Source organism: Puma concolor, chromosome A2 (genome assembly GCF_028749965.1).
Source record: "Puma concolor isolate L17-30 chromosome A2, mPumCon1.1.hap2, whole genome shotgun sequence".
NCBI lineage: Eukaryota > Metazoa > Chordata > Mammalia > Carnivora > Felidae > Puma > Puma concolor.
In genome coordinates this window covers 60930741-60958018 of record NC_141668.1, presented here as the reverse complement: position 1 = coordinate 60958018, position 27278 = coordinate 60930741, and the positions used below count along the sequence as shown (strand labels likewise).

The 27278-nt window shown below is 36.4% G+C and overlaps 1 protein-coding gene across 3 annotated transcripts in view; it reads right to left on the bottom strand.

Moving 5' to 3' along the window:
• Positions 1 to 27278, bottom strand: part of CRPPA (CDP-L-ribitol pyrophosphorylase A) — a 325844-nt gene that overhangs the window by 140014 nt on the left and 158552 nt on the right. For all 3 annotated transcript variants that reach the window (XR_015246505.1, XM_086694960.1, XM_025929290.2), the window contains exons 7-8: positions 14578 to 14670; positions 13751 to 13843 (exon numbers count right to left, since the gene is read on the bottom strand). Coding sequence is in view for 2 of the 3 variants with exons in the window: in XM_086694960.1 (XP_086551086.1) it covers positions 13751 to 13843; positions 14578 to 14670 (186 nt within the window). In the remaining variant the exon portion in view is untranslated. The remainder of the gene's footprint in view (positions 1 to 13750; positions 13844 to 14577; positions 14671 to 27278) is intronic.

Genomic DNA, 27278 nt, shown 5'->3' with positions numbered 1-27278 from the left:
AAGGATATGATTCACAAAATCTGAAAAGATAAATATGTTAATTAGACAATTATAGTTGAAGGGAAACAAAATTTCTTCTTCTAAAAGGAATAATGGAAAAAATTTAACTGTACTAAGAAGGATAACATCAGTCAAAATAGTATAATTTATTAAGTTTAAATTTATATAGTAAATAATACCCTCAGGTAGAAGTAATATTATTCTCAGTCGAACATAGCTATTACTAGAGGTGCAATTTCTATGTATTTCCTCGTACCTCGCCACCTTAATTTCTGCAAATCACTACAAAGCGTCCATTTGTGGTAGGCAGCACTGAAACAGGATGGAATAAGAGACATCATGACTAGGAATCCCAAGGCAAGTTCAAGTCAATAAGTCAATAAACATTTCTGAATGCCTACACATGCTTTGGTGGGAAAGGGGGAAAAACTCGGAGCATGGAGGGATTGAAGAACGACTCCAAGAAGAAATATTATCACTCACAAATAACAGTAAGAATCGGGGAAGAAAAACGGTGTCCAAGGTCAAAAAACTCAGAGGAGACACATATATACCAAGCAATAGGGTCAACGGGCTAAAAAGTTCAGTATTACCAGAGGGCAAATTGTTTGGTGAGGAAATAAGAGTCAGGACAGTAAAATTTAGCAAGAACCAGACCAGGCCAAGGCTTTATCATATGACTAAGCTTTGTCCAGTAGGGGATGAAGAGCCTCTAGAAGGTTTTAATAGACTAGCTCCTTATTAGCAATTAGCAAAATCTGTCACAGAAGCAATGGTGAGGTCAAACTGAAATAAGAGACTGTTGGAACAGCTCTTGGAGACAAGATGATAAATTCTTTCTTTCTTTTTTTTTTTTTTTCCTAACTTCATGAGCTTGAACATTCCTGCCAAAACTGAGAAGAATGATAAAGACTAGAGATAAAAATGTAGGAACTGGCACATGAATGCCACTTTGAATAGTGAGACTTGATGACCCAGAGAGTGTATGCCTATTACAGAAATGTCTAAGAGGTATTTTAGGTAAAGGTACCAAGTAATGGTGGCAGAAAGGTCATACAGGTTTTAAAATCTGAGCCAAAATCCAGGAGACTATAGTCTATGTGTCTAATCCAGACACATGCCTGTTTCTGTAAGTGAAATGTTACTGAAATATGGCCACACCCATTCTTTTACACTGGTCTATGGGTACTTTTGCACCAGAACAGCACAGCCGAACAGTTGTAACAAAGACCGTATTGGCCCACAAAGCCTAAAGTATTTACGATCGTTACAAGAAAAATTGGTCAACCCCTAATATAAAAAATCTATCTCAGTCCAGGCACAGAAAATGACCTGAATTATCTATTATAAATTAAGAGCATCCTATTGAGTGGTTTTTAAGATCCATTTCTCCTTCAACAATCTATTTCTCTCTTACTCAAAGAGGGTCAAGTATTGACATCCCTTAAAAAAAAAAAAAAAAAAAAGAACATCATTTGAACCACAAGTGTTATTCTTGAAATGAGCATAATGGCATCTATGATCTTCAACTCTTGGGACCCCTGTGAGGATTAAATGGGATCCTTTATATTAAAAGAAATGAATGGTGATTCATTATTTCAAAACAGTGTCTGTAATTAATACCAGTAACATAATTATACTAATAATAAGTGTTAGTAGGCCACATTTGCAGGGGGAGAAGGGGGCCTGAGGATTATATATGTAGAGGGAGCTCCATTTCTTAGAAATGGGAAAAGCAAAAAACACAAGATCATAGTTATCACTGGTCTAGCAAAAAACTAGACATCAGTCATTACCCTGAACATATTAAATTAAAAAACTTAAATCTGCAGTTCTCTCTCCAAAGATGTAATACTCAGGTACAATACTCCAAATACTTAGAAGAAACATGGAGGTAACTTTAACTAGTCCAGTCATTCCCAAATAACAATTTTCCAGCATTTAAGTATAAAGTTTAAAATCCCGTAAAACAAAACCTCTGTTGCCTGAAAATTTAATCACACTTTACAAAAGTATCACATACAAACCTATTGCAAATAGGGTTCAAGCCAAAGCATGTTTGGATAAAGAAGTTTTTTGCACTGATTCCATCACCCTTCTACACTTTCAATAAAACAACAGTTCAGGCTTTCCAGGAAACTGCAGAAGTAATCTATTTTTAGGTGGCAAAAAATTTTTATCCTAAAGGAACACTACTTAGGCATGATAATATTCTTACCATCTTGCTGCCTGTTAATGATTCAACCCATAAACAAGATTTTGATTTTTTTTGTTTTCAGTTGCATTTTTCTTTGAATATGAAATGTTGCTACAGAAAATATTTCGTGAAACAACACAATTCATCAGACAAACTCTATGTAAGAGTCTGGGACACCTGGGTGGCTCAGTGAGTTAAGTGTCTAATTTCAGCTTGGGTCATGATCTCGCAGTCCGTGGGTTCAAGCCCCACATCAGGCTCTGTGCTGACAGCTCAGAGCCTGGAGCCTGCTTCAGATTCTGTGTCTCCCTCTGTCTGCCCCTCTGCTGCTTGTGCACTCTCTCAAAAATAAACATTAAAAAAATAATAGTAAACAAACCTCAAATACTAAGGAAGCTGTGGAGGAATGGAATTTCTCTCTCCAAGTTGTTTTTAGGATAAGAGATTCTGCACATAAACACACACACAAAAATGAATAGAAAGCTTTTGACTATGGGTGAAATCTCTGTAAGTATCTCTGAGAACAAATGTGTGGTAATCATCTGCTGACTCAAACTTCATGAACCAAAAAGACTGTTCTCTAACGTCCCCTATCTTAATATTATTCACTCAGTTTCACAAGATACAAAACTTGAGATTTTACCTCTTCTCTCTCATTAAAGAAGCACAAATCTGGGGCACCTGGGTGGTTCGGTCAGTTAAGCATCTGACTTCAGCTCAGGTCATGATCTCACAGTTCATGGGTTCAAGCCCCACGATGGGCTTTGTGCTGACAGCTCAGAGCCTAGAGCCTGCTTCAGATTCTGTGTCTCCCTCTCTCTGAACCTTCCCCACATGCAATCTGCTGGACTCTCTCTCTCAAAAACAAAACAAACATTTAAAAAAATTAAAATGAGCACAAATTCTTAGTGCTTCTACTTCTTAAATATGCCTTGACTCCAGCAATTTCTGCCCATTCACTCCAAAATGACCCTAGTAGCAGCCACCACCATTATTTCTGAGACAACTGTGATAGCCTCCTAACTACAAGAAATGCATCAAGGAAACTCTCTGATCATTTTAATCTGTTCTCCATACTGTATCCAGAATTATAATGTAAAATGCAAATCTGATCATCCCATCCATTTCTACTGAGCAGTGCTGCTTCATAGAGTTCAAACTAAGAAAAAAGGCCCACCTTGACCTTTTCCTGCCTAATCCTCAACATTCCCCAGTGTGTGGTTCAGTCAGTCTCAGATCCACTGGCTCTTTCTAGTGGCCATGAAGAAATGCTATTCTCCCTGCTCCTCAAAGATGTGGACCTGTTCAGTCTTCCAAATTTCAGGTTCCTCTCATATTCTTAAGATATCTCCTGATCTTCTATTCCAGGCTTATTTACCCCTTTTTCAAAGAGAACTAGTTACGACTTAACCTTGGAATGGTAAATAGAAGAGTAACCAAAATGCTATGAACTCCCAGCCACTGGATCACTTCCCAAGCTAACTCTGGCCACTCACTTAAGCATATGTTACTAAAAAATCTTCATCTTCAAAAGAAAATATATAAATAAAATTATTTCCTTACTTAACAAGATAAAATCATCTGAAATACTCTTCTAAAGATGCAGTTTAAAAAAAAACTAAATTATTAAATACCATATGTGTATGTCAAAATGCTTGTCACGCAGATGTTCAACATATGTTCTATTTATTGACATTAAGTCATCAGTTAGGTAATAAAGAGAATAGGATAGTTCACTGTGAAGAGCAAAGTACATGGCGCCTAAAATGAGTTAAAAATGAATAGGTAGGGGTGCCTGGGTAGCTCAGTTAGTTAAGCATTCAGCCCTTTATTTCAGCTCTGGTCATGATCTCATGGTTCGTGGGATCAAGCCCCCTATCCGACTCTGCTCTGACAGCTCAGGGCCTGCTTGGAATTCTCTCTCTCTCTGCCCCTCCCCTGCTTGTTTGAGCGTGGACATGCTGCTTTCTTTCTGAAAATAAACTTTAATAAAATGTGTAGGTAAAAAGATGCACTGGTACTTTAATCATTCTCAGAAGGTAGGGCCTCGGATAGACATGAATGGATAGATTCTTTGAAGGGGTGGGATAGGAAGGAGACTCATCATGCAATATTACAATGGTTTTAAAGAGACCAAAAAAAAAGGAATGATTGAAAAAAGATTTAGACTTAACCTAATAAAAATTCTACCACAAAAAGAGAAAGATAATGGATACATGCAAGAGGAAGAATCAAACAATAACGCAGAAATCTTGAATGAGGATTGAAGTATACACAATTCTCAAAAATGGTTCCTAACAGGAATACTATACCACCTGATTCAAAATTAACATGATTGTTATAATCTGAATTGCTCTATTATACCTGTACATAAAGCACATTCACAGTGGGTCATGCAACAGCAAAATGCCTTGACACTATGTATCTGGTATGAAAAATATCTTTAGAAAGAGACGTCACTTAAATTCCTTCACGAGCATCCCACTCTGTGGCCAGATAAAGACTCTGAAGTAGAGGCACCAGGGTGGCTCAGTCTGATGTTAATCTGATGTTAGTCTGCTGTTAATCCAACTCTTGACTTGGGCCCAGATCATGACCTCATGTTTTCTGAGTTCAAGCCCCACATCAGGCTCCAAACTGACAGTGTGGCATTCTCTCTCTCCCCCCTTCTCTGCCCCTCCTCTGCTCTCTCTCTCAAAATAAATAAATAAACTTAAAAAAAAAAAAGACTCTGAAATACAACTGAGAGACATAAAAGTTAGTAAACACTTGTTATTTGTGCACCTATCTATCCCTTGTACCTTGAACCTCAGTGTTGGGATATCATCCTAACCATACCAAAGAGTTCCTAAAACTTAAAAGAACACTCAATTCTTCTGTTTAACACCACCTTTATGACAACGTAATTTATTTTCTCCAAGGTGTAAAACCTTCTGAATAGTAAAATAAAAATATACCAAGCCTGACTTTAACCTATATAAGAAATCAACTTTAATCAATGTATATAACACATATAACATGTAATTGTCAAATAAATGGTACTGAAAATATATTTGGTTCCATCTTTATAAAGAAATAGCACAACACAATTGAGCTAAAGGCCATTATTTAAAATAGAGTCCTGTATTCAAAAAAAAAAAAAAAACTAGTAAAAGAAATCCTCAGGCACATTTTCTGATATGACAGTAAATGATCAAATCCATTGCTCAATGCCTTTTCTAAGCCTAAAATTAATGTAAGCTGCCTAACAAAAAAGGCTAGCTTCATTATTTGCCTCCTGTGCATTTCATGTTAAATTTTATAAACTGATTTACATGGAAAGCACTAGCAAATAAAATCATAAACAATTTTGTGCATCTGACCAAATTCAGTGAACTGCTTAAATTAGGAAAATAAATAGCAATTTAAAACCCTGTGCTTAATCAAGAAAAATTCATTCATTAAACTTATAAAAAGTATTCCGGAATTTATTATATTTGCATATTCCATTATAACATCACTCTGTCTGAAAATAACCATAATTCATTACCAGAATGAATTGAAACTAGAAAGGTATGTCCTATAAGAATAATTTCTCTCCACAGCGTCAGTTATGTGCCCATCACAATTAATCCTAGGGAATTTTAATATCCCACAACAAAAACCTTCCAGTAACTATTTAGCCATAAGCAAAGATCTTCTAAAACTTAAAATAACAGACAATTCTTTCTATTCACCACCTCCTACAAGAATGACTTCATCATTCCTCACTTTTGTGTTAGATATGAATCCCTTCATGACTAAAATTTCAAAAGGTTCTCAAGGAATTTAAAACCAGGATTGAGATTTTATTATTATTTTAGGCAGGAAATACTTCAGACTTAGTTTATTACCAGAAAACAAATGAAAACATTTGTAGAATTTGTAGAAATGATTACATTTCTGCCACATTTCTACAATGGCCATATACAGCCATGAAAGAGAACACGTTAGTGTACCTAAAGTAAAACATGAAAACATTCAGTATACAATAAGATCATAATTTTTTGAAGGAAAAACAAAAGGCTACAGAAGCAACATGGTTGAGACTGGAATAGAAGAATGATTTGTGCTAACCCCATTGGTCCTTCTTTGACTATTAACCACATACACACACATGCGCACATAGAGAATATCCATTCAAAAATAAAGACAGATAAAGGGCGTGAAATATACACATTGTAAAAAGTAAACCCAGTATGATGGCAGTGGGAATTACAACAGCCAGCTCTCTTTTGTTTTTTAAGAACTTGTGACCTAAACACATATTTTGTCAGTCTATTAGTAATAGGGTTAACAGAAGGAAATGTATAGAAGAAGTAGTTCAGTAAAACATGACAAAGATACATGTTTAGAATCTGGTAAGAAACTTAACAGGACCACAGATTTTTATAACTTAAATTCAATAAGCCTCAAGTCAATACCTTGTGAGCAAAGAAAGAAACCATTAGCACTTAAAAGAAGGCATCAGTATGTTCTTCCAATTGTCATTTGTTCTTTATTAGGAAAGAATATTAAATACATATATGTGTGTATGTATACTTTTAACCTTTTTCAATATTATTTAACACATCCATGAATGCATAAAAGTAACAAGTTTATATGATACAGTACACAGTGGATTGATTCTGTTCCTAGCTCTGCCATTGGTGAGCTGTGGAACCTTCTGGAAACAATTTACATTGCTGAGTTTCCCCAGATGTCACAGTATCAAGTGTCAATGGATGGTGGTTTTCTATTTTTTTTATTTGCTAACATGTTCAAATATTAAACATTTTGAAGTATTTTACAGACCATATATTCTGATCTGTTATGTCAATAAACTACTTCCAGGTAACTAGAACTAAATTAGGTACTTTTGAAGGTTTATTTTTATTTTTCAAAGCATTAAAATTCCATATGGTAATTTGTTTTTTGCTAAATTCAGGAAAAGATTCCTAACACTCATAAAGCACCAATAAAATTATAGTCTACATAGTCAAAAATTAGAGCTTTTGTGCTCTTATCCAGATGAATACTGTGAATTTATTTTGTAGTGGGGAAGTGATAAAAATTTTCTCAAGTAAAAGAGTTTGCTTCATTTCTCAGTTTTGAACTTATGTTTTTTGCCAATTTTATTCTGCTTTTAAAAATTAAACATTTCATTGGCGTCTATTATATGAAACAGCTTTACTCATTGAAAAAGTAAGCTTTAAACAAGAATAAATTGTTCATTATATCATCTGATAATAGTAGGAACGGATGTTTTGCACAAAACTTGCCAGATCCGAATAAATGAGAACCTCTCTTTTACTTTTTGCACCTGGGAAGGAATTTTTTAAAGTTTTCCAATTAGTTTTACATAACCTTGGCTGGAAAACAACTATACTTAGTTTTGCTTCCCAAAACTCTTATTCTCCATTGTTGGAAAAAAACAGCTCCCTGATCATTAATTACCAAGCAAAGAACTCAGCCTGTAATTGAGATTCTTAGCACTTTTGCATTTTATTTAAGTAAAAGCCTATTTTTTGGGGGGTGGGGGAATGATTTTCATAACAAATTTTATGAGTTCACCTTTTACTATTTGAATATATTTAATATATTACTTTATTTTTCTAAATATTTTTTCATAATTTAAATAGTGGGAAAAAAACACAATCAAAGTAGAAAGTAAAGAAATGAACATGCCCCATGTTGCTAGCTATAATATCAGGTGATTCCAAAGAAAGTTTTCAGTTAGTCCTCTTGAGAGTTGCAATCTGAAAAAGTTGCTAGCTGTGTACCCCCCACCCCCACCCACACTGGTAACTACAAAGAAGAGAAGGCTAACAGTAATTTTAGTCAACTCAAGATAAAAACTTGGTTCCTGGATAATTTATGATACATTAAACAGCATCAGAAATCTCATCTGAAAAGGGCTCTCAAAACATAACTCCTACACAATTTAACAAAAGAAAACATGGGCTTTTATGCTTATAAGGTTTTTCTTGATAAAAGACATACGAAAGAACCTACATTTTAAAAATTCCTTTGTGCCAATCAGTCTCTAAAATATATATATATATATATATGTGTGTGTGTGTGTGTGTGTGTGTGTGTTTATATATATATATATATATATATATAGCGGCATCTGGGTGGCTCAGTTGGTTAAGCGTCAGACTTCAGCTCAGGTCATGATCTCGCAGTTCTTGAGTTCGAACCCTGCGTCAGGCTCTGTGCTGACAGCTCAGAGCCTGGAGCCTGTTTCAGATTCTTTGTCTCCCTCTCTCTCTGCACCTTCCCCACTTGCACTTTATCCCTCTGTCTCAAAAAATAAACAAACATTAAAATTTCTTTAAATACGTATTTTTTTCTTTCAGTTAGGAGAATTTTCCTAATACAAGACATGCTTCTTATCTGATTACCTGTTTCTAAAGGCTCACAGTTAAAAGGCTACATAGACTAACAAATGTCATCCTAACATAGATGCAGACTCAATGAAAAACAAAACGCTTATAAATTGAGCCCACTCAACTACCTCTGCCTACTTTAATGCTGCATCTATGTAGGCCTAACAGTCAATAGTATCAGTCTCCATCTGGTCAAACCAATTTTAAAAATTCTAATGGTTTAATATGATTACAACAAAATTAAGTTACAACTATCAAAATTTGGGATTTTATTAAGTTGAACAAATTAACATTGGTAAACTCCATAAATCCTACTCAACACCATTGACAAATGAGAACTTGGCTAAATTAAACCCTTAAAAAGAAATAAAATAAGCATTATGACCCCAAAGAGAATTTTGAACAAGGTATTAAGATATTTTTACAAAATTAAAAAATGTCCAAAAATATTTTTATAAAAATGACCACTTGAAATGAAGCATGTCATAGCATATTATCATGCAATGTTCACAAGACTAAGCAAAGATGCCTCTTCCAAACACTCTAATTTTTTAAACAGATAAAATTATTTTGATCATCATCTTAGTTATTTTAAGATAAAGTCCTAATTATTTTTTCTACTTTTCATGGTGAATTTTTATTTCTTCTTCTAAGCAGATCTTAAGGCAGTAGCATCTTTCCTGTCAGTTTACCTGAGATCACAAAAACCTCCTACAGTCAGTATTTCCTAACCCATTTCAGCTTCATAAAGGCAGAGAGAAGTTGATCTTCAGACAATCAACACCCTGAAATAAAATTTACTTTAGCTAAATACCTGTGTGTGGTGAATAAGCTTAGGAATTCCCTGAGCTTGCAATGATGGGTTAACAAGGCATAAAGAATTAGAAAGCCATAGGATGCTCACACCCAAGTTTGGGTAAAGATTAGGGAAATAGGTATAGATAGGGCAGGGAAAGGCCCCAGTATAGGATAAAGGTATATGAGGTAAACCATATTAGGTATTCAGGGCAGAAACGCCCCCCAACTTAGCACAACAACAGAAAGCTGCTTTCAAAAAAAAGGAAGGAAGGACCAAGTTAGGTAAACAGGTAAATAGGGCTATAGACAGCTGCAGGGCCAAGTAGCCCAGTGCAGGGGGAAGTTGCCCAGAGTGGAGTTGATTAGCAAAAGAAAGGTGCCATGTTGACCCTGAGGTGTCTTGCTCTGTCTTTCTTGTCCCCTAGACCAGTTTAGGTAAACACAGTTGGTGCCTCATGTCTGCTGTAAACAACCTTCCACTCACCGCCAGGATTTTGTTTTAACCCAGACCCCTAACACTGCATATCTTCAAAAACCCCTTTCCCTCACATCCATGAGTTAATGTTCACAGTTTCACTGTCTCTTTGTGCCCATCCATCACCATGTTTATAAGCCTTCTGATCCTAATTAAAATGGTGCAAGGACCTCTAATAGGGGCTCTTGTCTTCTCCAGAACATTAGCCATCTCTCGCATTTTAATCCCACGTCCCACTTTCTTGCTGGACAAGAAAAAATTCCAGACCCAGAGTCTACAACAACTGTGTACCAAGAATCTAACACCATTAACCAGTCATTCCTTCAGTGCTTAGCTCCCTCCAAGGGATTAAAGTTTCAGATGAGGTTGAAGGTCCGATGTACCACTTAAATGACTACAAAATGACATTTAATAGCAAATTCCAAAATATTTTTCTACATCTCCTTGAAAATTTAAGACAATGTGAGTTTCACCAGCATGGCAGACCAGACACCAGTTTCCAACACTTAAAACCTGATCAAGTGTTGGGGCACCTGGGTGGCTCAGACAGTTAAGCATCTCATCTTATTTTCAGCTCAGGTCATGATCTCATGGTTCCTGAGTTCAAGCCCCACATGGGGCTCTGTGTTGACAGTCTGAGCCTGCTGGGATTCTCTCTCTCTCCCTCTGCGCCCTTCCCCATCCTCTCGCGCTCTCTCTCAAAAATAAAGTTAAAAAAAAATTTAAAACACAAACAAACAAAAACTGACCAAGTATTACTTTTGCCAAACAAAATGCCCCAGCTTAACGTCAGCCCCATTTCCTCTGACAGTTTGTCCTTGTAGAGTGAATCATGGTAACATTGCAAATGACCACCTTAACTAGTCTCTCAGTTGAAAAAAATCCTAACACCTCATCAACCACAATTTTACTTTGCCACTGGGTGATTCCCAAGTCTTCCTCTCTTCAGATGGACTGAAATTGGAAGTTGATAAACCCTCACATAGGAAAAAAAGGACCACTGTACTACATCTCAGCCTAGACAAAATAGGGTTTTAAACATTTACAATACATGCATTCAATAACTACTGAATCACATAATTCCAAAACAATAATGGATTTATTTTTCTATGACCTTGAAGTCATTTTAGATTTATTTTCTGGTGAATAAAACCTGCCTGTTCAGGGAAGGAAATAAGCAAATTCTTTGGCAACTCTTCTGAGATTTTAGAAATGTTTAAAAGCCTTATTTAAAAAAAAAAAAAGATATAATTTAATCTTCTAGCAAAGTAATTCAGATAAAAGTAAAATACACATACCATTCTAGACTGGTATGACCTGCCTATAGTAACATCTTTCCAGTTACATACATATGGATCTATATCATCATGTGTACTCATACTTCTATCTCCAGACACTGCATGCATTGTTTTTTTTTCTACTTACTCATGTATAACTTATGTCCCCAGATATTTAGTCTCAAATTTAAGTTTTTATCTTATTCATTTTGCAACTAGAATGATATTTTCTACACAACTACTCATTTGGGGAATATTTGAATGAATCTGCCAAAGATTAAGTCATAGGAAAACTGAAATGGCCTTTTGGCCATTTGGGAAAAAGTACTATCAGAAAGAAATGGGAGGAAGCCTTTATTGAATCATTTACAGGACAATTCAAAAACCCAGAAAAATTCATTAGCCTCTCAATCCAAGAACACAGCATTCTTTATTTTACCTTTCCAGTGATTTGGTCCATCCTAAGGATACAGACTCTAGATATGTTCTATTGACATTTTACTATTAAGTTTAATAATAACTTTCATATCCCTACACTGAGTCTACCTATTCACTGAGAAAATAATGGGTGAACAAACATTAATCATGCAGTAATAACAACTCTCCAATTTAAACATTTTCCAATGTTTATAGTATACAGATTTATAATAATACTATACTCAAACTAGTTCTAGGAGACATTTACTCTCTAATTAGAGGACTATCCATCTTTTTCCTTGGTTTGATACAGAACACCAGGGAATCAAAAATAAATAAATACATAAAATTCTAGCACTTACTGGGTTACATAAAATAGAACTCAACAGAAATAAACAGAAAACTAAATTCAAATATTTATGGAAAAATACAAAAAACCAGGTTGACGTGCAATGAAAGAGAACAGTTAAAAACTGTGTGTGTGTGTGTGTGTGTGTATGTCCACGCACACACGTGTGTTTGATGGTGAGAGGCAGAGGAAAAAGGTAGAAAGAAAATTCAGAGCTAAGGCAGATTCCCGCGTGAGTCCCAGCCACAACTACTGCTGCTAAGAGAAATCAGCTTGTAGGAAACATGTTTTTGTGATAGATATGATACAGCACATGTAAGATGATAACGAAGTACTCAAACTGAAGTACCTAATAGAATGCTGAAAAATGTATGATTCAAACTCAGCATTCAGATTAGAGAGCAGTGGAAGTGAACTTTGAGTCATCTAATCTAAATGGGAAAGAAGAGGAGCTAAGCTATTAAAGTTTTTTAATTTATTTATTAAATGAAACACTACACGCCTCCCAAAGAGATACCAACTTCAGTTTGCATTTATGTATTCATTCATTCTTCTTAATCCTTACAATGATTTGAGAAGTAGGGTTATTAGCCTCATTTCTAAAATGAGGAAACCAAATGTCAGGAAACTTAACCAAGGTGACCAAGGAACTGAGAAATTCCGAGTTTAAAGCCGTTGCTCCCTTCATAATGCTGTATACACTTTAGAGTATTATCTGGGGACATGGAGAGAAGGAGATTTTCTAAGTAACTTAACACAAAGGGAGGAATAGAGGGCTATACATAGGACTTTTAACCTAACTGTACCCTACAGAGCCTTAGAGCCGTCCAGCATTAAGTAAATTTCATGTTTCCCACAACACCCCCAATGAAAGTCACTGATACTTCTGTTAAAATCAGTCGCTTGTGGAACTTGATTTTCCATAATCAGCAGGATCCATGGAACTTACCATTAGAATATATGCCCACATACAATAGGACAGTAAAACCATTCTTCCCCAGTTGCTAATTTGGATGTATTTGCCATGCTAGAGTTAAATTCATTTGTATTACAAATTTTCTTTTTGTATTAATGATCTTACCTACCATGAACTAAATTCTAAATTCCCACACTATTGGGATGGGCCCAAGATTAGAAATTTGGCAATTGTTAAGCAAATGATTGGAGAATGTCACATTTAGAACCCCTTCCCACAGTAAAATGTCACAGACTACACTCTACTCAGCTAGTCTCTGATTTTATTCCTTCCTGGTTGTGCTGAGATCTCCCTCTTTTGTACAGTTTAATAGACCAATCAAAAAAACGCTGTATTAAACATATACTTTTAGTCTTTCACAGGAAAGACCTTCCCAAAATTTTCATGGGCTATCTCCAAGGAATTCTCTTTCATCTGTTTCTCCTTCTACTTTGCTGTCCAAGTGACAGAGAAGATGATACAACCTAAGAGACAATTTACTTCCACATGCTATTTTCCCTCTTTCTTTTTTAACCTCGGTATTTTTTCTCCAATGGTGTTTTGCTAACATGCTAATAAGCTCTTTCATATTCTCCAAACAGCTAGTGAATTCAGCAGTATACTTTGCAATTTTAATGAAGAAAAAGAAATAAAACTGGTTGCTAGATTCATTTTTTTCCCTAAACTTGTCAATTCAAACAAATAACTATAGTAATAAGGGAACAAAGTCATAGAAGTCATAACAAGAGAGAAAGCGCAGGAATCCGTAAAAGGAGTTTCTTCTGGGCTTGGGTAGATTTCCTCAATTGGATGAAATTTTGTTAAAAAGAAAAACTGAATCCCAAGGAAGGAAGCCTAAGGATGAGGAGTTAAATCTGAATTAAATCACTTACTGAAATAACAACAACAGGATATAAAATGGAAAGATTACTCTCTTCCAGCATATTCACTAACTTCCGGATTTCCTCAAAATCAGAGGTCATAACCTGAAAGAACAGAAAATAAAAGGAAGTGAAAAGAAGTTCTTAAATGATTTAAAAGTTAATTCAAGAATTAAAAGTTAATGAAGGAAAAAATATGGAGCTTTTACATACACATCCAAAATCTTTATCAAGCTTAATTTTCACTTTTTTTTTTCCAACGTGTTTTTTTTTTTTTTTTTATTTTTTTTTATTTTTGGGACAGAGAGAGACAGAGCATGAACGGGGGAGGGGCAGAGAGAGAGGGAGACACAGAATCGGAAACAGGCTCCAGGCTCTGAGCCATCAGCCCAGAGCCCGACGTGGGGCTCGAACTCACGGACCGCGAGATCGTGACCTGGCTGAAGTCGGACGCTTAACCGACTGTGCCACCCAGGCGCCCCGCTTAATTTTCACTTTTTGAACAACTTTCAAGGATACCCATACGGTCACATCTATTAAAATTTGAATTCTTCATTAATTCAAACCTGCGTCATCTTATCTGCTTCATACCAAATAACTGAAAATGGCATCTACAGAAATATCACCTTCTTCTCATTATGGGAATTAACTTGTGAGAAAATATTTTTTTTTATTTCAAAAATTAAAAAAAAAAAAAACAACTTCCAAATACTTACTGAATAACACAGCTCATCACAAAAACTTAAATTCAAACAATGAAAAATCAAGAAATAATTATCTTGCACATTACATTTACAAAGATCATCAAAGGCTTTGAACCATTTAAGGTCACTACTTACATTCACGCAAACGTAACTGTAGCACTGCTCTGACATGATTTGATCAAGATCTCTGCCAGTGTGACATGGAAGTCGAGACGTGACTTTTACATGCTAGGAGAATAAATAATTAAGAAAGAGCAGTTTATAAACTAGATAGAAAGACCAAATCAGAACCTAAATTAATGTTACAAATGAGCATAAAATTTCAACAGACACAAAAAGCCAAAGACCATAAAAAGTCAAAATAATTCAGGCTAAAGTTTATGAAGCTTCCAAGAAAAAGACATCTGAACTACTCCATGACTGATGAATATTATTTTGGTGAACAGAGATGCAGATAAAGGAAATAGTTTCAAATAAGTAAAGGTACAGGATATATGCAGGGACAGGCAGTACCTGTTTTTTTCTTATACAAAGGATGTATTTCAGAAAATTGTGGATTATAATCAAATGGTTGGTTAGATGGGAGTTGTTGGATGATTCTGCAAACATGTTAAATTCTACAGTTAGACAGATTCTGCCAAACCTGGAATGACTAGAAGCAGGAAAAGCATTAAGAAATTATTAGTGAGGGAGGAGTCAACATGGTGGACACAGCACTATCAATAGCCACAGTATGGAAAGAGCCCAAATGTCCATCAATTGATAAATGGATAAAAAAGCTGAAACACATACATACGTATACACAATGCAATACTACTTGGCAATGAGAAAGAATGAAATCTTGCCATTTGCAGCAACATGGATGGAATTGGACGGTATTATGCTAAGTGAAGTAAGTCAGTCAGAGAAAGACAGATATTGTATGTTTTCACTGATAAGAATTTGTGAAACTTAACAGAAGACCATGGGGGAAAAATAGTTTTAAACAAAACAAACCATAACTCTTAAATACAGAGAACAAACTGAGGGTTGATGGGGTGGGGGAGAGGGGAAATGGGTGACAGGCACTGAGGAGGACACTCGTTGGGATGAGCACTGGGTGTTGTATGTAAGCAATGAATCATGGCAATCTATCCTGAAGCCAAGAGCACCCTGTATACACCGTATGTTAGGTAACTTGACAATAAATTATATTTAAAAAATTATTATAATAATCTGAGAGAGAAATAAGACTTGAACTAGGACAATGATAATAAAACAAGAGATGAAGAGATTATTACTAGAGGTGGTCCCAGACTAGATTTAGAATAGCACATATAATACAAAAATTCTCCTAATGAGACTTTTATTCCATAAACTCAATATTCTAATTAACTTCCATTGTTTCCCTCTAATAGCAATAAGAACAAAAACTTAATTATTAAACAGGAGGTCTTTTATGTATGTTAATTCCCCAGAAAGCCACATTTCGATGGTTAATACTGGCATTACATTTACAATGCTTTACAATTTACGATTCTAAAACAGTAGGCCAGTCCCTTAGTAAAACATTAAACTGTGTACTTCCAAGAACATTACATAGTAAGTAGGATTCATCTTAGTTCTATGTAATTTTGACAGAATATTAGAGAAGGGGAAGTAAGTGTTTTGAAGTCTTAGCACTGCTACGAATTCATTGGCTTGCAAATTTCAAGACTTTTTTCATTTCAAAATTCTTATTGAGTACCAAGTTCGAGACAACATTAAAAAAATTAACAAAATAGTTCCATTTGCACCCGCCATATACTGATAGTTAAACAGAGAAGAAATTATTGGCTTTCACTGTGCAACATTAAGTTTGTTCAAGGAATCACATCTTCTAGATATTACAAGGAGATAAGTTTCCAGGGATGTCTTATATACCCAAACATTTTCAAAGACATTAATAGCTAACGCACTCCAGATGGACTTTTCAAAGATGTCGGCATAACAGGCAGATTTGCAAAGATAGGGATGTCTCTTCCTGGAGTATATTTGTGCATATTCCAAAAAATAAAGGTAGCCTCCTCTCTCTCCCTGGGGCAGATCCGCTTGACATTCCAGAGGAATAAAGACAACGTCTCTTTTTTTTTGCCCATGGTCCCTGAACAAATTAAGTGCTTCCCAACATCAACATCTTTAATTTACCTTAACTAGAACAGCACCTAGTGGTAACAGCATTCCCCTGTAGGAATTGCAATGTAGACCATCAGTGCAACGCTATATTCTCCTTAATGCTACTGCTGTTAACAAATAGTCTTTCATCTGACCACAGAGTTAAGGTCTTATGCCAGTATTTAAGATATTAGTGTGAACAGGGGCGCCTGGGTGGCTCAGTCAGTTAAGCATCCGACTTCGGCTCAGGTCATGATGTCACGGTCCGTGAGTTCGAGACCCGCATTGGGCTCTGTGCTGACAGCTCAGAGCCTGGAGCCTGTTTCGGATTCTGTGTCTCCCTCTCTCTCTGACCCTCCCCTGTTCATGCTCTGCCTCTGTCTCAAAAATAAATAAACGTTAAAAAAAATTTTTAAAAAAAGGTATTAGTGTGAATGTCTGCATACAAGTACTATAAAATTCCTTAGATCCTGCCAAGTTTGACTTAACAGATATGTAATAAAACAATCACATCATGAGATAGTAACTTCAACAAATGTGAAATGTGAATTTTACAAAATGATTTCATTTAAAATTTTATTTTGCATATACATAAATGAGGTCTAGGATGAGAACATGAGAGACTGATTTAACTTCTGAAGTACTGAAATGGATAAAATTCTTAAGGAAAGGATATGGGGTCCTTGTGCACAGAAACAAGAATGTTCTTCCCACTAGCAAATACTTGATATATAGGTATTTTAAATTTAAAACAGTTTCAAGACAGGGAGGGGGACAAAACATAAGAGACTCTTAAATATGAAGAACAAACAGGATTACTGAAAGGGTTGTGGGAGGGGGGGATGGGCTAAATGGGTAAGGGGCATTAAGGAAATCTACCCCTGAAATCATTGGGGCACTATATGCTACCTAACTCTGATATAAATTAAAAAAAAAAAAATAGTTTAAAAAAAGTCTTGTTTCAAGAAAAATGGTGTATTGTTCTTAAACCAACTACTTGAAAAAGGTAAAAAAAAAAAAAAAAAGATCCAAAAATACCACTACCTAGTAACAATTACCCCGAACATTAGCTAAACATCATTCCAACAATACTCTATTAACTCTATTAATATATGCAGTAAGATTGTAGGACAAAAGGATGAAGAAACAAAAGCAATATGGTATTCAAATCAGATAACATGGAGGTCTTTTTTTAGCTAGTGAGGAAAGAAAATTCAGTAGAGTGAAACTGAAGCAAATGCTGCTAAATCTCAGGTAATTTTTCACTTTCAGAGCCCTAAACTTCTAAACGTTAGGAAGAGGTAGTATGGATAGGATTAAAATACTGGATTTTTAATGGCAATGCATTTTATTTGTCAGCATTAGCTGTCCTCCTTCTATGAAAGAAATAGCACATTTTAGCTTCCACCTAGAGCCTAGTTCTGGTAATCATGTGATTTTTACCCATTTAATAAGATTAAATTCACATCCTATTCTAACACCATAAAACCCACAATCTAGACTTATCTACACTCAAAAGCATTGACTTTTTAAATTTTGTTTAATATTTATTTATTTTTGAGACACACAGTGCAAGTGGGGGAGGGGCAGAGAGGGAGACACAGAATCTGAAGCAGGCTCCGGGCTGGCAGCACAGAGCCCGACAGTGGGGTTCGAACCCACAAACCATGAGATCATGACCTGAGCCAAAGTCAGAGGCCCAACTGAGTGAGCCACTCAGGTGCCCCCCAAATCATTGACCTTTTAAACAAAATTTCTCCATTTTTAAGCTCTTCATTTTAATTCCCTTCTTTATTTGATAAACTTTATCTGCAAGTAGTTTCTTTAGTTGGTGTTCCTTTTTTTTTTTTTTTTTTTTTTTTACAAAAGCCTCAACATCTTTATGTTCCTTGAGTTTTGCTTTTACATTCAAAGAACCTATTACCCGGGAATCAAAGTTGGGTTCGCTCTTCTCTCACAGATTTGTAGTCATTGTTCCACCATCTCCAAGAATTATATACTTATCCTAAAGCTTATAATCCATCTGTCAGTCACTTACTCTCCATTCATTATGTCACCAGGTAGATTCAACATCAGTAGTTCTATTACGAAATACAGTAGACATTCTATTTGGTTTTCCTCCTCGATTTTAACTGAAAATTTGGCTGGTGGTCCCATTCTTGGATTCTATATGCATCCCCTCTGAAGTTCACAGACACTGTTTCTTTTTATTTGGATAGTGAATATTGTGGAGACGCAAGAGGTCAGGCAGAGTATCCTTTTTTCCTTTAACTTTTGATTTTATTTTCTTACACCTAGGTCCCTATGTGAAGAATTCTTTATGAGGAAATTCAAAATCCTAATCAGAATCAACATGTGTTTAATTGTCAATTTTTATACCTCAGTTTTTCCCAAGTATGCCTGTTAGGTCTTACAGCATCAGTTAGTCATTTCAAGAAAATTCTCTTCAAGCTTCCCCAAGAAGCATTATCCTATGCTGAATGCCTTTATCATCATTCACATCTATTCTCTTTTAGTTATCTTTTACTTAGAACACACTCTAATTATCTCAAGTTTCCCACTATTATAATAACCTGACATCAGCTGTAGTCTATTTTTAATCCATTATTTTTGTTTTAATATTGATTCTTTGAGAGAGAGAGAGAGAGACACACACACAGAGCATGAGCGGGGGAGGGGCAAAAAGAGAGGGAGACACAGAAACTGAAGCAGGGTCTAGTCTCTGACGTGTTAGTACAGAGACCCACACAGGGCTCAACCCCATGGACCCCAAGATCATGACCTGAGGCAAAGTTGGACTGCCAACCAACTGAGCCACTAAGGTGCCACTCTGATCTGTTAAGCAGTTCTAAAACAGTGCTGCTTTAGTCTGAATTTTGTTTCCTCTGATAGTTAATAACTGTATTCATCTTTTGGCATGCCATCTTTGAAGTTTGTCTTTAACCTTTGTGAATTCATTTTTTTCATCTTTTTATGTTTATTTATTTTGAGACAGAATTCAAGTGGCATAGGGGCAGAGAGAGAGGGGAAAGAGAGAATGCTGACCGGGTTCCACACTGTTAGTGCAGAGACCAATGTGGGGCCCAAACTCAGGAATTGTGAGATCATGACCTGAGCTGAAATCAAGAGTCAGATGTGTAACCTACTGAGCCATCCAAGTGCCCCTTGAAGACAAATTTTTACTGAATTGTACCAAAGAAAAGGTATGATAACATTTTAAGGGGTGAGCTGTGGGGTTTCTTTCCTATTTTTAAAATCTGATTTGCATGGAGTATGATTTTTTTGGTATGAATTGCAGAGTTCCCTAATTATTTTTTCTCACAAGTTGTAGAGTTAAGAATCAGTAGGCATTGAAAAATTTCCCTGCCTCTGCCGCTGTACTACAAAGATTTAAAAGGTTTTCTCTGACTTTTCCCTGGCCTTCATTTCAGCACATCCATCAGTTTCTCCCTCAATTAAAATTTAAGAATTTTCAGGGCGCCTGGGTGGCTTGGTCGGTTAAGCGTCCGACTTCTGCTCAGGTCATGATCTCACGGTCCGTGAGTTCAAACCCCGCGTCAGACTCTGTGCTGATAGCTCAGAGCCTGGAGCCCGTTTCAGATTCTGTGTCTCCCTCTCTCTCTGCTCCTCCCCTGTTCATTCTCTGTCTCTGTCTCAAAAATAAATAAATGTTAATTTTTTTTTTTTTTAAATTTAAGAATTTTCTGGATAATCACCATTTGCCCTTTCACAGTGTCTTACAGATCCATGGGTGGGGTTTAAAAGACATGACAAACCAGATGAAGGTGCAGGTAGATTCACTGATAAGAGACCCCTTTGTGGTTCAAAAACAAGTCTTTCTACTGCATCATCACATGATGGCAAAAGCAAGGGAGCTCTCAGGAGTCTCTTTTGTAAGACAACTGACCCCTTCCTCAAGTCCCCATCCTCATGACCTAATCATCTCCCACAAGCCTCACCTCTTAATACCACCACACTGAGGTTAGGATTTCAAAATATAAATTCTGAGAGAGAACACATTCAGTCTATAGCACTTATGCATCATACATTCTTTAAAAAAAAAAAAAAGTACTCACTAAGTGTCAAGAGTATTTGAAGATTAATATTCCTAAAACTGAGTTTCATTTTTTCAATTCAGAATATTTAAGAACATATAGTTATATATAGAACATGTATGTGTTTATTTTTTTTTAACGTTTATTTATTTTTGAGACAGAGAGAGACAGAGCATGAATGGGGGAGGGTCAAAGAGAGGGAGACACAGAATCTGAAACGGGATCCAGCCTCTGAGCTGTCAGCACAGAGTCCGACACGGGGCTCAAACTCACAGACCACGAGATCATGACCCGCCGAAGTTCGCCGCTTAACCGACTGAGCCACCCAGGCGCCCCAACATGTACGTGTTTAGATTGAATCTCCAATTGTGAAATTGTCTTTAAAGTACTCCATACTCTAATTATATTCAACTATTGTCTTTTGTAATGTTAATTTTTGAGAGAGAGAGACTAAGAGAGACAGACAGTGTGTGTGTGAGAGAGAGAGAGAGTGGAGGTGGGGCAGAGAGAGCGAGGGAGACACAGCATCTGAAGCAGACACCAGGCTCTGAGCTGTCGGCACAGAACCCAACGTGGGTTCAACCTCAGAAGCCCTGAGATCATGACCTGAACCTAAGTCTGATGCTTAACCGAGTCACCCAGGCACCCCACTACTCAAATGTTATTAACCATCCAACTCGACTTATCAACTCTTCTCATCAACACAGGTATTCTTAAACTCCAAGGCCATTTGCTACTATTGCCACAAATACTGGGTTCATTCTTGCCTGTGAGGGTTTTAGCTGATAATGATTTCAATATATACTTGTTTCCTTATTAATTTCTTAACAGTTAATAAATACAACAAAAGCTGCTCAAATACAGGATATAGATATATGGGAAGCATAGTACCCAGCCAATGTTAATTATTGTTGTTATTATTAAAATATATTTGTTCTACTATTACTTAGTGAATTAAAATTCCAATTAAAAGATAGTCATTCATTAACTAGGGCCTACAAACTAAGAAATGGACACACAATATTCTTACGCAAAGTATTAAATAGTAGCATTTTTTAAATACTTTTAAAACAAAGCAAAACAACACTGCCACTTATTCCTTCCTGAAAGTGACATTCTTAAGAACTGTTTCTAGTTAAGTGTCTTTTTTCTTTTTCTTCCCTCTTCTTTTTTTTTTTTTTTTTTTTGTCACACTCCTTTTCCCAACCAGAAAGTATTTTCCATGCTTGAGTAAAAAAAACAAAAAACAAAAAAACAAAAAACCTTAGATTTACCTAAATATAGCAAAGGAGTCTTGGACACCTTTAATAAACAAAGACCACATTAGACAATGCTATTAAGTTGTTTATGAAAATGCTCTACAGTATCATCTTATGCTGTCATTCCTAATGTTTCCACACTCAACAATCTCCTGACTAGAAGAACTCCTTGTTCTGTAAATATTTTGGTTCAAAGAACATTTAAACAAAATTTAAAACAACCTTCCATTATGTTCAGTAAAATTAAAGAGGTATACCAAAAAAACAAAACAAAAAACCATGAAGTACTTTCCTTACATCATGACAAATAAGAATTTAGAAAAGATTTACCATTAACTAAATGCAACCATCTGGATACTAAAAATACTATTTAAAGCATGGCTATTAGGAAGGGAGATGCTTTGTCAAAAAATGTTTTCCATCTCAGGAAGAGTTAAGGATTAACTAAGGCTCAAAGACTTTGGTTCAAGTCCCATGAGTCAGAGGTTCAAAAATGTGTTTCTGAAAAGCCAACCTTCTTTTTACAGAACATGTTGGCTGGATCATGTCTGAATCTGATTCCATTAAATTCTCACCTCCCTCCTGTTCAAACATGGTACTCATGTGGTCATAAACAAGAAATCAGAGCAAGATGCACTTTTTCACTCTGTAGACAATACTTACAATTAAAAGTCTTGTGTTTGCCAAGGGCTATGGCGGGGGTGGGGGGAGTGGGGAGATACTGGTGTAAGGGTACAAAGTTTCAGGTCTACAAGATGAATAAGTCAGAGATCTAATGTACAGCACAGTGACCGTAATTAACAATATCGTATTATATACTTGATATAATTTACTAAGAGGGTAGACCTTTAGAAAAAAACAAACAAAAAAACATACAACAAAGTGGTAATTATGTAAAATAATGGATATGTTAATTAAACATGGTGGCCATGGTGTATATGTGCATCTTATCATCAATAGATATAATTTTATATATGTAAAAATAATTTTTATTCATCAATTATACCTCAATAAAGCTTAGGAAAAAGTATCTTTGTATACTGCAAATCCTCATTTTTGAAAGGCATCTTCTGTAACTATGACTCCTGCCAAATGAAGGCTATGACTGGTCCCTCAGTTCATCCGTCACTGTGTTTATCAGTGGAGTCACCTCTGGTCTGTGAGTGCTGTGTCTGGACCTTCAGTCAGAGGTTAACAGCCCAGAGCCTCTCCTTCATATTTAGTAATCTTCACCTCAGTAACTGCTTTATTAAGGATTTATTATTTTCTAATTTTCAATTGCCAATTCAACTTTACTTCATGGTTATTTTATTCTTTTGTGGAGGTTTTGTCCACTGAGCATTTACTATTTTTTAATTTTTTAAGAATCAGCTTTAAAGCCCGTTTTTGTAGTTAACAGCATGGCCTCTGGAGCCAAGATCCCTGCCTGTAAATCTAGCTGTGTCACTGGCTTTCCGTATGACTTTGCGTAAATGATTTAAGCTTCATGGCTCAGACGAATCATCAGTAAAATAAACACTTCGTTCATTGAATTGATAAGAAAGTTGATTAAATTAGTATATGAGAGTTAAGGTTTAACTTTTCCAGAACTTCTCCCCTATGGTTGGGGTTCCTGGAAAGCTTCAGAGGAAAAAAGCTATTGGCCAGAGCTTTAAACCAATAAATCTTAACGCACCTTTGAGGTGATAAATGATCCAGGTTACCGTTCTCCCATGTTACATATGCTATGGACCTCCCAACATGAACAGTGAGCTGGTACATCATACTAGACTGCTTGTACTTCACAAGCTGCAACCATAAGCCTCAAACTCTAGCCTGTTAGATATACCAAAGAGAGTCTTGACCTTCTGTTAGCCTTAAGTGCTGGGCAGGCAGGATAGCACTAGAACCATGGTTCTACAATGCCACAATGATGTTGGACCCCAGTACTTTATCACACCAGGGGAAGGGCTGGTACTCCCTTAATTATGCAGCTTAAAAGCCACACTATGCAAAGACTGGCGTCTAACATGAGCCTTAAGATCCATTTGCAATGCTACATAATACAATGGACAGTGCCTCTGTTCCTGAGTCCATGAACTTTCCCCACTAATCACTGTTCTAGAAAATCTCAAGTCTAGCATGAGTGTTGTCACGTCATTCATCTTTGTTCGCTGGTATATATTTAAAGCATTAATAACTATCCCTGCACCTAGGGCTTTATTAAATGTTTGCTATGATTATTCCACTCCAGATTTAACTTACATATTTAAAGAGCACTTTAACACATCACCACACCTCCATTACCCCTTGACATTTTATGCTTTACATTTAAAGTGTTACCATTTGTAAGAATCTACACTAAATACTTTGAGAAATTATCTTATTGAAGTCACCAAGTACACCTGTGCATATACTATCATGATCCTTACGTTAAGAAAACTGAGGTACAGAAGTCTATTTAAATAACCTGAGATCATAAAACCAGTACATAGTAGTACTCAGACTAAGATCTACTGGATTTCCAGGCCCATTTACTTAACATCCACAATACATTGGGTATCAGTTTACTCCAAGTGACTATTACCTTATCATGAAAGTCACAAGGCCTTTCTTCAGAGAAAATGATACTATAGATTCCAAAGTCAAACCAAGAGAAATGCTTCATCTGGAGAAAATAATCTGAGTACTAAGAAGTTTAATTGTTGCCACACACAATCTCCTAACTTAGATCATTTTTCTGGGTCCTGCACAGCGAACTAAGTATCTAAGAAAGGTCCTCCAATGGAGGTTCTTAGCTTTTATCCTGGAAAAGAGTCAAGTAACTCTGGACCACTGCATTCAACACATGCTGAGTAGTTGGTGATGGTAGCAGAAGGAATTATTGTGGTAGCACTCCCTTAATAAAAGTCTACCATTATACATCCCCTCTATTAAAATACTCTTCAAAGGCTATTACTGTTCTGATTCAAAACTACAAAGACTGAAGGACAGAATATACAGACCCTCATCTCAACAAACCTGAGCACTATCACAACAAATTCAAGGCTCCCATTTTTTTTAATGAAATTTATTGTCCAATTTGTTTCCATACAACACCCAGTGCTCATCCCAAAAGATGCCCTCTTCAATACCCATCACCTACCCTCCCATCCCTCCCACCCCCCCAACAACCCTCAGTTTGTTCTCACTTTTTAAGAGTCTCTTACGCTTTGGCTCTCTCCCACTCTAGCCTCTTTTTTTTTTTTTTTTCCTTCCCCTCCCCCATGGTCTTCTGTTAAGTTTCTCAGGATCCACATAAGAGTAAAAACATATGGTATCTGTCTTTCTCTGTATGGCTTATTTCACTTAGCATCACATTCTCCAGTTCCATCCACCTTGCTACAAAGGGCCATATTTCATTCTTTCTCATTGCCACATAGTACTCCATTGTGTATATAAACCACAATTTCTTTATCCATTCATCAGTTGACAGATATTTAGGCTTTTTCCACAATTTGGCTATTGTTGAGAGTTCTGCTATTAACAGTGGGGTACAAGTGCCCCTATGCATCAGTACTCCTGTATCCCTTGGGTAAAATCCTAGCAGTGCTACTGCTGGGTCATAGGGTAGGTCTATTTTTAATTTTTTGAGGAACCTCCACACTGTTTTCCAGAGTAGCTGCACCAGTTTGCATTCCCACCAACAGTGCAAGAGGGTTCCCGTTTCTCCACATCCTCGCCAGCATCTATAGTCTCCTGGTTTGTTCATTTTGGCCACTCTGACTGGCGTGAGGTGATACCTGAGTGTGGTTTTGATTTGTATCTCCCTGATGAGGAGCGATGTTGAGCATCTTTTCATGTGCCTGTTGGCCATCCGGATGTCTTCTTTAGAGAAGTGTCTATTCATGTTTTCTGCCCATTTCTTCACTGGGTTATTTGTTTTTCGGGTGTGGAGTTTGGTGAGCTCTTTATAGATTTTGGATACTAGCCCTTTGTCCGATATGTCATTTGCAAATATCTTTTCCCATTCTGTTGGTTGTCTTTTAGTTTTGTTGACTGTTTCCTTTGCAGTGCAGAAGCTTTTTATCTTCATGAGGTCCCAATAGTTCATTTTTGCTTTTAATTCCCTTGCCTTTGGGGATGTGTCAAGTAAGAAATTGCTGCGGCTGAGGTCAGAGAGGTCTTTTCCTGCAATCTCCTCTAGGGTTTTGATGGTTTCCTGTCTCACATTCAGGTCCTTTATCCATTTTGAGTTTATTTTTGTGAATGGTGTGAGAAAGTAATCTAGTTTCATTCTTCTGCAAGTTGCTGTCCAGTTCTCCCAGCACCATTTGTTAAAGAGAAAGGCTCCCATTTTATCAAATTATATATCCAAAGCTGGATACTGTGTCTACGAAGAAGAGAAAGCTATCAAATACACATCTGCTCAGGTTTATCTTCCTATTGAGTTTTACTGCATAATGTTATACTACATACAACTAGGGGTGCCTGGGTGGCTCAGTCGGTTAAATGTCTGACTCTTGGTTTCAGGTCAGGTCATGATCTCGGGGTTTCATGAGCTCAAGCCCCACATTTGGCTCTGCGCTGGCAGCTGGGAGCCTGCTTGAGATTCTCTCTCTCCTTCTTGCCCACTCAGTGTCTCTCTCTCTTAAAATGAACAAACTTAAAAAAAAATTTATACTATTTGTAACTAATAGACAACTTTGTAATAAATGAGAAATTATTGGCTTTAGCTCCTAACTATTTTTTGGCAGGTATATCCTGTAAGTATTACCCATTTTGTCATTTTATAAATGATAAAAAAATATGTTAAAAAGTATGTACAGTGGGGGCACCTAGGGAGCTCAGTCAGTTGAATGTCCGACTTCAGCTCAGGTCATGAACTTGGGGGTCGTGAGTTCAGGCCCCACGTCAGGCTCTTTGCTGACAGCTCAGAGCCTGGAGCCTGCTTTGGATTCTGTGTCTCCCTCTCTCTCTCCGCCCCTCCTCTGCTTGAGTGCAGTCTCTCTCTCAAAAATAAACAAATATTTAAAAAAATTTTTTTAAAGTATGTACAGTCATTTGACCTCTTTCTTCTTCCTAGTAATGCATAAAATATTTGGAAGGTGAGAATTGGAATGCTGACATCAACAAATCTTCTGCTTAATAAAATATTTAACAAACAAGAATAGAGTAGCCTTTCCACTGATGGATTTGCATTTCATTCACTCAACCAGTATTTATTGAGGGCTCTGAGCCAGACCCTAGATTGTACATTAAGATCATAGCAATGAACTACACAAAGTTTCTGTCCTTATGGAGCTTAAATCATATTGGGAAGATGAAATCAAGTTTAGACTTGTATTTCTCCAATTTATTAAAAATACAGATTTTTATTCCATTAGATGCGTAGTGGGATTTAAGAATCTCCATTTCTAACAAGCTTCCA